This window comes from Mastigoproctus giganteus, chromosome 11, assembly GCF_048544385.1.
Source record: "Mastigoproctus giganteus isolate SK-2022 chromosome 11, ASM4854438v1, whole genome shotgun sequence".
Lineage (NCBI taxonomy): Eukaryota > Metazoa > Arthropoda > Arachnida > Uropygi > Thelyphonidae > Mastigoproctus > Mastigoproctus giganteus.
Window position 1 is genome coordinate 83,914,635 of NC_143585.1, and position 13,505 is coordinate 83,928,139.

The 13,505-nt window shown below is 38.3% G+C and overlaps 1 protein-coding gene across 1 annotated transcript in view; it reads left to right on the forward strand.

The window, feature by feature from the left end:
- Positions 1–1,749: 1,749 nt before the first annotated feature.
- LOC150078204 (transferrin-like) overlaps positions 1,750–13,505 on the forward strand; it is a 37,899-nt gene continuing 26,143 nt past the window's right edge. Inside the window, exon 1 of the mRNA XM_090385025.1 lies at positions 1,750–1,827. Within this exon, the coding sequence (XP_090241151.1) occupies positions 1,761–1,827 (67 nt within the window). The 5' untranslated portion in view covers positions 1,750–1,760. The remainder of the gene's footprint in view (positions 1,828–13,505) is intronic.

Sequence of the window (13,505 nt, forward strand, 5' to 3'; positions counted from 1 at the left end):
CTGTTTCTTGTATTCTGTCTATTTTGTGAATTCCTCTGACCGTTTGGTCGACCCGGAGTATAAACAGAAAATTTATTATTTATATCAGAGCAACGGCCGCGTTCCCTCTGACAGCTTTCTATATTAAAACATATTAGTAAATTAGTGCGAAATGTCAGATGACAAAAAAAAAAAAAGTTACAGATAAATGACGTGTTCTTGCATCCTCATCACCACTATGTAGTCCTGCCCTTGAAAGCAATTATTTAGTTAAAGTTTCCGCTTCCCAAATAAAAAAAAAAAAACGTTTCACCTAACGTCATAGGAACTAAATAATCAAGCTCTTCTTTCTACTACGCATAAAAAAATTACATAACACTATAATATCAAAAGTATTGGGACACCAAGAGGCATTCATACAAGTAACTAAAAAACAATTTTTAATTTTCTGCAGGCCCAGATTTGGCCTTTAGTATATCAGCTAGCTTTCACAGCAAACTTACTACCGAATTCTGGCAAGTTTCTATGGAAATATTTAGATACTCTTCACGCAAGGATCTTTTAACCCAGTTTATGAAGTCGGTCTCCATAGTCGATTTCCCAGGGGCATCTTCGTTTCATTCTATACATGTTAAACAAGGTTAAGATCGTGGCTCTGAGTCGGCCCTTCCACTAGTAGCACGGTGTTTTCTTCGAATTGGGCCAACACTCATCGTGCATCATGGCAGGGGCAGTGTCTTGCTGAAACGTCTAAAGCTCTTCACTGAAATTCCATAAGACAAGGGTAGCACTGTCTATGGATAAAAACGTCTTCCAAAAACGTGGTGCCAAGGGAATGTATCATCTCTATAGTATGAATGAAGCTGTGTTGCTGATTCCATTTCCACCAAGAAAACCATAAAATGAAATGAAATGATAAATGTTCCATAGCCTGTCCCAGGTCAACTAAAATGTCTTATACCACTTAGTGAAGCTCTGTCGCAGTAAATTTCTTATGCACATAATATTCTGTAATCTCTCCGTGCGTGTTTTTCCAGAAAAAATAAAAATAAATCGCATGTATCAACGTTATGACTTTCCTTCTATTATTTAGTACTTCTACTAAGTTGCTGTGCTGCAACAACGATGGACCAAAACAATTTTGAGAAAAATATTGTATTTTTAAATAGTTATTCCGTACAGGTACTGTTAAATGTCAGAAATGGTTGTAAAACTACCTAAAATGAAACTACCTAAAAGGAAATTTCGAAAAGCGATTAAAACGAACAGTTGATTCCTTGTTTACAGGCTTTCTCAACATTTGCTAGGGATTTCATAGATTAAATTCTCCAAATTTTCCAGTTTCTCATTTCAAGTGGCAGCATACCCTGAATGTATTATCCTATCAGATGACCTTTTAATTCTGATATCTGATGTTCGTGAAAAATCTAGGGAAGGGGGGAATTCGACATGTTAATCTAATTAGCATCAGGAGCTTTCAACTGTCAAAAACAAATTTTGGTCGTGCTCAGTAGCCTTGCGAAACATGAAAGCGCATTAATGTTGTGATGAACACCTGACCAGTGTATCCTCCTTCGAAAAGGGAAAGTAGACACAGGTGACAGAACTGGTTTTGTAACGTGAGGTTGCGGTCTTTACTGGAAAAATTAGGAAATGGCACTTACTTCTAGGAATGCATCATTTGAATTGGATGTTGCACCGTCACGTGGTTTCTCCGCAGGAAGTGACGGCCAGATTAAAAGGCCGCTTCCAGCTGAAACATTCACTTGTCAGTTTTAAAGATGTGGCTGCAATTCGCATTTGGGTTGGTCGCTGCATTCGCGGTGACATTACGCGCAGAGAATAACGGTGAGTAAAAATTAACAATTAATAACATTATCATTAAATATGAGCGTTTTTTTTTTAATTGCTAAAGAACTATGGATAAAATGAAATATGTATTATATTATTAAAAATCGTATTGATATGCTTATTTCTATAGAGGAAACAGTGCCCTTCGACAGGGTTTAGAGACGTATATACGCAAAAATTTTGGAAATTTTTTTTTTTTTAACATTGATCATAAGAAGCACCTATAATTCTAAAAATAAAATTTGCCTTTGTTGTTGGAAAATTTTGATAAGTGGGTTGCCAGTAATATACTCAGAATTCTTTACTTCAATAACATCATGTGCAACGTTTACAATGTATCCATTCACGGCCACAGGGCGAGCAGTTAACATGATCGTTATTATTGTATAATTTTCTCAAACAGCATATCTTATTTACGTCATGTAATTATTTATGGTGTCCGCTTTCTTCAAAGTATTTTTGGCGCGTCGATTTATTTTGGTCCTAATGTGCCATTTTTTAAAAAATATTTTTTTTTTTTTTTATGAAAACCCCAAACACGAGAGGTATCAAAACCTATAGTACTTGGTACCGTGCATGGGTTGAAGGAAAAGTATTGGGAGGGGGGGGATGCCGGAAACTTTGCTCTAGAGACTAAACATGGGTTTCACCACTTCAAGCCTCCAATAAGCAAAGTGGTGGTATTTCACCGGTTGATGCAAGTCCAATTGAACAGTCCTTTCAGATTAGACCGAGAGATTCGAATTTAGACCTTTCTAAACAAATGACCAATTGAGAAATCATTGTACTATCACAGAGGATCCTCATTATTGAATAGCATATATAATTGTATAACAGAAATAAATAAATTAATATAAACACTAGCCCTTTAGTGAGCATGCTCATATATAGTTGGTTTTTTCCCCTGTACAGGACCAAATAGGTCCAGACGTATAAATACTTGGGGTGGACAAAACAACGTTGTGTGGGTTTTTTTTTTTTTTTTTTGTTTTTTTGGTTTTTTTTTTTTTTAAGTGAAACTTCTTTAGGCACGCTCCGGGCAGTTTCAAATGGGAGTAAATGCGTTAACGCATTACACGCACTCTGAACGACCAACTATCGTACTAGTTGAATGCGCCCCGGTTGTCGTGCGATCACCGAAATTAAGCACGGTTAGTAGTTGGGAGGGCGACCATCTGGGAATACCCAGTGTAATTGACACTGGGTATTCCCACAAAATTATAATTTTTGCCTCTTCCTTTTCTTTTTTTTTCTTTTGTTAACCTGTGGAAAATATTCTTCTGATTTTCACGTATCATTTAATTTTGTTAATTGGTAAGGTAATAAAGTGTTAATATGTGCTTTATATCTTTACTTTTATAGCCTGTGGATAATATTCCTCCTATTTTCACTTATTATAATCGCAGTTAATAGAATTAAAATTCAACTCGTAAACGTGATCATAATGACCGGCGCTTACATCATATTGTATAGTGAACGGTATTTTGTTATGGAGTGTCCATCGTAAAGCGGGGGATCGTTGTAAGGCCGCATGTACACATGCAATGCATCCGTGGATTGACAAAAATCGCCAAGAAAATGCGACACGAAATGATTCGTCCCTTCCCCACCACCTGCCTCCGTAGCCATGTGGGAAGGAGCAGCAGTGTGTAGCACACGCTTTTTGATTAGACCGGGGTTTGAGCCCGTCACCACCAAATACGGAGGATGCGGAAAGGTCAAGGAATGACCACCGCATATCCCGGAGTAATATGGCCTTAGTTGCTAATGCTCCTAAAAACCAAATAACAAACAAACAACAACATCCCCCACCACCACTATACCACTCCGTACCAGGCACGAGCGACGCATGACCCAATCAGTACCCATACTGATTGCGTCATGCTATTTCTTTCGTCATTCTCCACCTTATTTAATAAAAAAATTTATAATTCAACATGCCAAAGACTAACAGTGTGAGCGTTGTAAGGCGTATAGAGCACTTTTTTTTGGTAGTTGTTGGCGCATAGGCTTCTGTGGCCATAATGCACCTTCCAAGGTTTTTGCAATACTTTCATCCAAGCCCGAGGCAGGAATCGAACCCGCGACCTTTAGGTTGCCAGGCAGGCACGCACTTTACCCACCCGGCCAACCCGGTCGGCGCACGTATACGTACAATGCGACCACCGAAACCACCTCCAATGAGTACAAAGGAGAAATCTAAGCTGTTTCGACAGCGGAAGAAATTACAGCGCGCGATTGACTTGAACAAAGAAGCCGGAGAATGTCCATCCACATCTTCAAAGCTTTCTCCTCAGAAATGTTAGAATTGAATTTGGAAGGAGTCATGGAAGTTGATACTGCAAATGAAAATGATGAAGAATCCTCGAAGCCCAGTTGTAAACGAAAAGCGAAGAAGCCAAAACCGACTGACAGAAGTACTCTATCAAATCGTTCAACACGTAATATACAGCCGGAACAGTAACAGGATTTTAAGAAACACCAAAGCATCCACGCACAAACGTACATTGCTAGATAATTATTTCGGTTCAGTCTCTTCCGTGTGTGATCGGCTTTGATTTCAAAAACGATGTAAATCAGCCGTCGTGGCTCTCTCAAGAACAAAGTGATTCCGACTCTATCGAAGTCAAATGGTTTTAAATATCATCCGATGCCACAGCACTTTCCGAAACTAGACTTTGTAACGGAACGTCTCATATCTCCGAGGCCACCATTCATGCAAATTTTTTGCCTGCGACATTCATACGGGATCCTCGGTCAAGTGATAAATGTTCGCCTAAAGAAGTTTCGCTTAACTTCCGCTATGCATGCTCGGCGCACACTTTTTTTTTTTTTTTTTGTTGTTGTTGTTTCTTGCAAATAGTATTGTGAAGGAAAGATGACAAAAGCTAATGTTTAGAGGTGATACGAAAATTTACATGAAGAAATGACCGACCTTTCTGAATTCCAAAGAGATCAAATTGTTAGTGGTGCACGTTTAGGCGACTAAAACTACTCATTTGTTTAATGCATCCAGAGCAACTGTATGGAAAGCGATATCTGATTCAGCAATTATAGGAAAACAAAATCTGATAGGACGAATTGTGACAGAAAATCAAAGCTAACTGAAAGAAACAGTCGAACACTGAAAAGTATTCTATCCCGAAAACATAAAAGTACTGCCTAAAAATTAACTGCAGAATTTAATGTGAGTCCCAGCAATCCAATTTCTAGCAAAACAGTTCGGCGAGAACTTACGTTGTAATGCATGACAGAACAACTATTGCCAAGCCACTTGTTACTGACGGTAAAGCTAGAAAGAGGGTGCAATGAATAAAAAAACTGGTCACCTGATGATTGGAAACAAGTCATATTTTCAGACGAATCATAATTCACACATTTTCCAACATAAAGAAGAGTTTAGGTTTCGAGAATGCTAAAGGAAGCACATCATCTGACTGTCTTGTGCCAACCCAAACATGGAGGATTAACAATGGTTTTGGACAGCGATCTTGGTATTCTTGAAGTGCTGTCATCAACTTGAACGGCCGAAGTACTGCTACTGATAACCTTGATGTTCCGAGTAGCCAGGTTCATCCATGTTTCAAGATGATAATACTCCAATACACACAGCCAGTTGTGTCCAATGTTTGTCTAAGCACGGAACTAAGGCTAAGCATCTCCCATGGCCTGCACAATCACTAGGCTTAAATCGAACCACAGTGTTTTTGGGGAGGAGAATGAGAAGCAGATTTCCTCCATCTTCATCACTCAAAGAGCTTGAGCCGTTCCTCCAAAAAGAATGGTCCAATATTCCTCTTAAATAAATAAATTCTGTTTATACTCCGGGACGACCACACGGTCAGAGGAGTTCACAAAATAGAGATAATACAAGAAACAACACCGTATTCAGCAGTCACGGGCTTGAACCCGGATCAATCAAGGCACGTGTACTTATGCACCCGAGCGCCTGACCATTCGGCTACGGCGGCCTCTTAGACTTAAAATAGTCTAAGATTTATTCGAATCTATTCCATGTAGAATACAAGATCTTTTTAAAAGAAAACAGTGGCAGAACATCATATTAGTGCACACCTGTAACTCTTATCACAGGTGTTTCCATTCTTTTGCTCACGCACTATACGTTTCACGATTCTTTCAACGCAAATCATCAAACTAGGCCTCTACATATTCTCTAGAAATTCGTCTCTCATATATATTCTGAACAGTTTCTGTAGAAACTCTAGAGACAGCTGCCATCTACTAACTGTGTTTTGAAAGTAGTGGTCGTTTTTAAATTTATCAAGCTTCGAGGCGATATTCGCTTCCACAAACCAAAGAAATTTGCTGAAGTTCGAAGAAATTTAGATAGTTTCTTCGAACGGAATTCAAATCCAGAAATTATGGAAGAAATTATATAGAAATCAGATCCAGAAGTTGATACAACTGAATAAAATAATACATTTATAAAGTTAGACGATATTACTGGAAAAGTCCGAGGTGTGCAACATGGTCTAACCGGTAAGGCGTGTCCTGGGATTTTATTTTACTTATATTGTTTAAACTTTATGCTACTTCCCTGATAATCATGCCAATCATTCGGTTTTTATATCCCTACTCCTCTCAACGTCTTGTATAAAAAAAAATTAAAAAAGAAGGGAAGTTGTAATCACATTGTAACAAGTTAGTCGGTTATTTTCATCAATGTTTTTCTTGATTAGAATACAGGAAACGAAGTATTGCTTTGTCACAGATAACACATTCATATGTGTCTAACTGATTTATGCTCCATTCAAGGGAAGAGTCCTAGTTTTTGAAATCTTGAACCGTGACAGTTATGGATAATTAGCTATGCAGACAGTTGTATGGAATTATGAAACCGTTAAAAAATAATAGCGAACATAAAGAAAAAAAAACATGATAATATACATCACTAAAACTGTCAGATTAATGTTCTGACATTTTCAGTGATGTTCATTATCACTAAAACTTTCAGGACTTACCAGGAAATAGTAGCACATTTACTTGGTCATCGCGAGAGTCACATTTAATGTGAATAAATAACAAATATGATACGCATTACGTACATTGCCATAGTAAATACTGCAATTCACGTTACTTCATGTAAATTTTCAGGTTGCAGTTGTGTAAGAATCTGTTTTTAAAGATAGCTGCCGACTAACGCGCAAAATTTGTGGTGCAGAAGTGATGTCTTCTCTTGAATTGCTATTTCCCATTTCATATTTTCATGAATTAATATTGCCAAAGCTGCAGTGATGTGCGGCGCCTCCGTAGCCAGGTGGGAAAGAGCAGCAGTGCGTAGCACCGGGGTTCGAGTCCATCACCACCAAATACGGAGGATGCGGAAAGGTCAGGGAATGACCACCGCATATTCCGGAGTAATATGGCCTTAGTTGCTAATGCTCCAAATAACAAACATCTGACCTTCCACTTAGGCAGTGATGTGCTGGAAGGAACTCGAGAGTGTCCCTTGTTAAATTTTTGGGCATTATCCGAGCCTCTTATGAAAATAAATAGTTTTATAAAATTCTACAGACTAAAATAGTCTGTAGCGAGTCCCTCGTGAACAGTGGCAGCACGCACGCACGCACACACACTACTGCATTAGTTGTAGAAGTCGTAATACCACTTTGTTTTGTTGTTAAAACAGAATCGTATTCTGTGGTCAAGTTTCCAGTTTGCTGAATGGTAAACCAGAGTTTCTGAGAGAAAAGGTCATGCAACCTTCTCCGGAGGCCAATTAATTCTGACAAATAGAAAAGGTTGATAAAAGTTCAACTAGGGATTCGAACTTAAGGCCCGTTTTATCGTAACGATTATGCTAACAGTGTGAGTGTGTGTTTCGGGGGAACGCGAAAGGTCAGGGACATGGAAAATTGGTTTGGATTGGTTGTTAAAGAGTTGTTGTTATTTAGTTTTTAGGAGCATTAGCAACTAAGGCCATATTGCTCCGGGGATATGCGGTGGTCATTTCTTGACCTTCTGCATCTCCGTATTTGGTGATCACCGGCTCTAACCCCAGTCTAATCAAGAAGCGTGTGCTACGCACTGCGGCTCCTACCCACCTGGCTACGGAGGCGTCTTGTTAAAGAGCACAGGGAACCCGTTCGTGAATCTGGCGTGGGGAGGGGGATTAGTAGTTTTACTGTAAAGAAATTAAAAAGAAAGTCATAGTTGGCCAATTGGGTCCTCTAGCTTTTGGAGTGTTTTTTTTTTTTTTTTTTTTGCAACAGCAGGATTGCAAACACTGAAGAAGTGGGGGAGAAAACATTCGTGAAACATACCTGTAAATTAATTTTTTTTTTTCTGTTTATACTCCGGCACTACAACCAAGTCAGTACAAATATTTATCGTATTTAGTAGTCATGGGCTTGAACCCTGGTCCACTCAAGGAACGCGTGCTATGCACTCTCGCTCTTGACCACTGGTGGGCTACGTCAGGCCTAAATGTATGTTTTTTCGTATGATTCTTAGACTCTATTAATAAGAAAACAGATTCAAAACACTACACAGGTGAAATGCTTTCATTTCAAGTACAGTATTTTGATCAAGATAACCTATCCAACATGCCATTCAAATATTATATTAATCTCTCAAACTTGTCAAGCGTTGTTTTTTTTTTTTTTTTTTTTTTTTTCCTCTCTAATCACCGAAGAATGCCTACATCTACTTTTTTTTTTTTTTTTTTGCTTACTGGTTAAACATTTTTATTCACATAATTTACATTAGTAATTTTCCTTATTTCAATTGTTAGCGTTTCTGTATTTTAAAACTAGCCCAGAATATAACTTTTTTTTTTCCCCCTTACTTTAACCAAGTACTTATTATTCAGTTTTCCTATCGCTTGGGTTTTTACATCCCTAATTCCCAAGATCAGAGATATTGCCTACAGAAGGAGAGAGTCGAGGGCTATTCAAAACACTTCCTGCCCTTCCCGTTGTAACAGTAGCACCATTCCGCTCAACGCCACCTAGATTATATAGGTGGTGCTGTTCCATTATGCTACCCGTGAGGAAGTTTCGAAACAGTAGTTTTTTTTTTTTTTTTGATTTGGTAGTTGTTGGCGCATCGGCTTCTGTGGCCATATTGCACCTCCCAAGGTTTTTGCAGTACTTTGATCCAAGCCCGAAGCGGGAATCGAACCCGCGACCTTTGGGTTGCCGGGCAGGTACTTTACCCACTCGGCTAGCCCGGTCGGCCGAAACAGTAGTAAATAAGTGACTACTCAGCGGGACGATGTGCCTGACATAAGCGAACTTAAGTGCAGAGAATACTTTCAATTGAACAACTGTTAGCATAAACACTTTTAACACTTCTTTTAATAATGTGGTCTGCCAATTGAAAAGAAACTGTAGAGATCCCTTTTAAATTAACAATAATTTCCCTTTCGAACATTCCATTTATTTGAAAGCAGTTCAAAACGGTGAAATTACTGTTCACCATTTATTTCACAGGTCTGTACGGCATTACCGTAATGGATTTGTACAGCGGCAAACCCATTACGGTATTGTGCAATTTAAGGGCATTTATTTGTTATTCGTTTTTATATGTTAATAAAAATAATAAATGTTCTATCTATTTTTGTTAAAATTCTAGAGTTCGTTTTCAGGTCTTTCTTTGCTTTCCCAAAATACTTGCCTGTGAAAAACAGCTCAATTCCATTGTAATATTGCCATTTTTGGTGGTGCTTCTTTATCTAATTTTCTTGCGATCTTTCACTATTTTTCCGTGGGTGCTCTTCCGTGAACCCACTATTCACTGTTATTCGTCCTTAGACAGTTATAGGCGGGTGGTAGAGTTACAATGCGCCCTACTCCGCGGTAGTGGACATAGTGGGATATACTAAGATTCCACCCCAGCGCATGGGTCCTGCAAGCTTACCTTCGGGTTTATGGACTGTTGTCAGCCATGCGTAACAAATTACAAGTACTGTATAAGATAGCCACATACGATATACAGGCCAACAACATGAATCAATACTGTAAATAGCGCAACTTAAAAGAATAAATAAACATAATTCTATGTACTTCAATGCGATTTATAAACATAGAAATAAAAACAAAGTGGTCGAGTCAAACGACAAGCAATAAGTCGAACAGTGGTTATATTCTATGTCCTTCTACACTATGTGGAAAAGTTTGGGTTATTCGATAGAAGCAGCTCTTTTCTATAATCTTTCTCATTAATGATCTCCAAAACGTCCTTAAATGGAATTACATGAACCGCTATTTTCCAAAATGAAGTTTAGATAAAATCAAATAGAAAAAAATAGAGGCTGACAGACCATATTTCCCAGCCAATAATAGTTAATTCTATTTAATTCTGATATACTGTTATTTTTGAAATACAACAGAAGAAAATTACTCTTGTTAAAAATATCTATATCAAACAAAAGCATGTAAAAGTAACGCACTTTTTCCCTTTACTTCGAAATACAGTCTTCTATTGAGTGAACACTATATTTTCCAATCTCCCACATCTACTTAAATTTCCCTTAGCAAGTACAGTATTAATGAGCTTGAATTAATTATAATACTACTTACGTCTAGTAGCTGTTAAAAAAAATAAAATTACATTTACTTATTTACCTAACTGACTTTATATTTTTAATAAAAGTTGTTGGATAACAAAACAAGCAACGATAAGATTATTCTTATAAAAATGACTTTGAGCACGGTTAGTGATCAGCTGCTACCATAAAGTGCGAAGATCTGAGAAGTGTACCTTCCTTAGTTTTTAAAATGATTATTATCAAATTCCATTTTTATTAACATAACAGATTACACCTCCTGTTTAATAGGACATTCATGTCCTATTAAACAGGAGGTGTAATCTGTTTCGTAGCTCAACTTTAAAATTCCAATAAAAATGGAATGGACTGTTACTTAACTGTTCACGTTCTGAAAGGGTTGATTTGCTTTTCAATAAATACCGAAAAGCTAACTGTAAACAAAATCTCACACCTCCATCCTACCCCTATATTAATTTATCAAACAGTATTAAATTATTTAACAGTTAAATTTTTAAAACCAGAACTTGAGTGATCCCATTCAAAAATGCTTCACTGGAAAGCTCGTACAATCTCATTTTAAAGGTTCCTATCATTCCGATGGGAAGAACTCTTTAGTTGGTGAAGGGAATGAAATTGGTACAAGGCATATGTAGTGTAATCTTTCAACCGTCACGGAAGTTGGCACGTGTTTTCGTAGGCGGCTTTCAAAGAATGTGAAATGAATGTTGGGTAAATTCAACACATGAATATTTCAAGAGTCCACATAATTGGCGGAGTCCTTTTTGGACTTTGAGCCATTACAGGGTAATTGAGGCCAGGTCACAGGCGGTCGCTTGCTTTCTCTGTATCAACCATGCATAGCATGCATGGATTAGTATGGAAACTTTCTACCCAAACATAAATCTACCAAACCTTTTATCGCACATTCCGATAACAGTTCTAAGAAAGTTTGCAAAGCAGTTCTGCGAAAAACTAACCCACATTGGTAACAGTGTAATATAATTTATTTTGATTACGTGCATAGCTAAGGCTTAACTAGGCCTACTTTAACTTGATTTTGATATACTGTATTGTTATTCTTGAAATACAACAGAAGAACGCTAATTTTTTATTCCATTTTCTTACAAAGTCCTCATTCACTCCCTCACGCGCATGAATTCGATTCCCATCGGAACAAAAGAAACTTATGTTTGTGGACTTTTTTTTTTTTAATTAGTCTCCGAAGAAGGGTGTGTAGTTTTCCATCCTGTAAACAAGCAAATGGACCACAGTATGCAGCAGTTCAGACACAATATCTTGTTAAAGTGAACCTCACGCTCACTTTAAACAACTCAGTCCGCATTCACTTATATAGATATTAAATCAAATAAACAATATTTTTTTTATAATATTCAATTATTTTAAGTCAAAAGTTTCAAAAACGAGCATTTTGAATGATCCCTCAAAATGCTAAGTGAAGCTGTAAGTTTAACTTAAGTGTAACAACATCATTTAAACAATCTACAGCTACTCTTAAATAGAAATTGATGACAACCCTAAGAATAAATGGACCAAAAGAAATATTAAAAAGAATTTATCACCGCTGTCTGGTGCTAGCAACAGGAAGGATAGAAAAAGCTCTAAAAAGTGAAATCCTGACTTCTAGTCCTTACATAAAAATCATTGTGCAGAAGTTACAACACAACGGTAGATCTAATTCTCTCTTAAAGGAAAGAGTACTGAACTTTAACAAATCCTGAAATTATAATCATGAAAGTCGCTTTACATTATAAAAGTAAAAGAAATCTGCTCCATTAGTTGTTTAAAAAAAAAAAAAAAAAAAAAGTCAAATCTCCTGTTTTGAATCCCAGCAGTTACAGAAAATGAGACGGACATCATTTGCTGACAACAGGATGCAATATGCACTTTCAAAATGCTGGGCACGTGAAGATTGTGCTGATGCTGAATCAAATGATCTTCTTTATCCCTGCGATTACTGTATTATTGAAAAGAACTACGCTTATGAACCAAAACATTATGCCCACCTACTTAATCGTACCCTGGACCAGCTGAAAAGAAAAATGTCCCAAACATCGGCAACGAGACGAGGCACTGGCGATCCACTGCATCCCACAAATGTTCGATGAGGCTAATGTCGGGGGAATTTGGCGGCCAGGACAACACGTGAAATGCTTGGACATGATCATCGAACCATTTCCTGCACAATGCGGTGACAAAGGGCGTTGTTTTGTCCAAAGCGGAGTTCAGCGCTATCTGGATACAAAATCACCATGTAGGAAAAAAAACTTAGTCTGCAACAATGTCGAAATAGGATTAGGCGATTCAATGGACATGAAGGGACTCAGTGATGTTCCATGAAAACCACCCCCAAACCATGTTACTACAGCCGCCAGCCTGTTTTCGTCTAGCCGTGCATTTGGTTGCAACTGTTCACTTGCTCGCCGTCGAATAGAAACACGTCCATCGGCATAATGGAGCTGGAACCTTGATTCATCAGAGCAGGCGACTCTTCCAGTCGTTCAATGCCAAGAACGGTGGTCCTGTGCCCACTACAGGATGAGGTGTCGATGACGGACGGCCAACATGGGCACATGAATAGGTCGCCTACTCCGCAAGAACGTTCGCTGGATGATGTGCTCATAAACGTTTTTCTGTGCGTCCTGGTTGTAGTCTGCCTTTAATTGAGTGATCATGAGCCGTCTGTTGTCCCGGACAGCACGTGCCAACCGCCGTTCAACTCGACTGTCAACTAGCTGTGGTCTCCTCGTTCCTATTGGGTCCATTCTCGCCACACCCTCACTATGGCAACCTTCACACAGCCGACAATGCCTGCTGTTGCTCAGATGCTGGCCCCAGCCTTCCTAGCATTGCAAATCATTCCCCGTTCAAACTTCGTATTGACTACCAGTGCTGTCACTATACATGCAACACCAGTGTGACGTCACTCCTAGGCGATGCGTCCACACATGGAGCTGGGGTGAATATAATGTTTTGGCTTATGAGTGTATATTTAGAGTGTCCGGGACAACCCTTTTGAATAAACAAAAATGTTATTACTCTTAGTATTTAATCACTCAAAATCGATTTATCATCTTCCCCGCCTCCCGCTAAAGCTCTCTACTTGAGTTTTTCACACTGCAAGGCTACATGACCTAGCCTACTT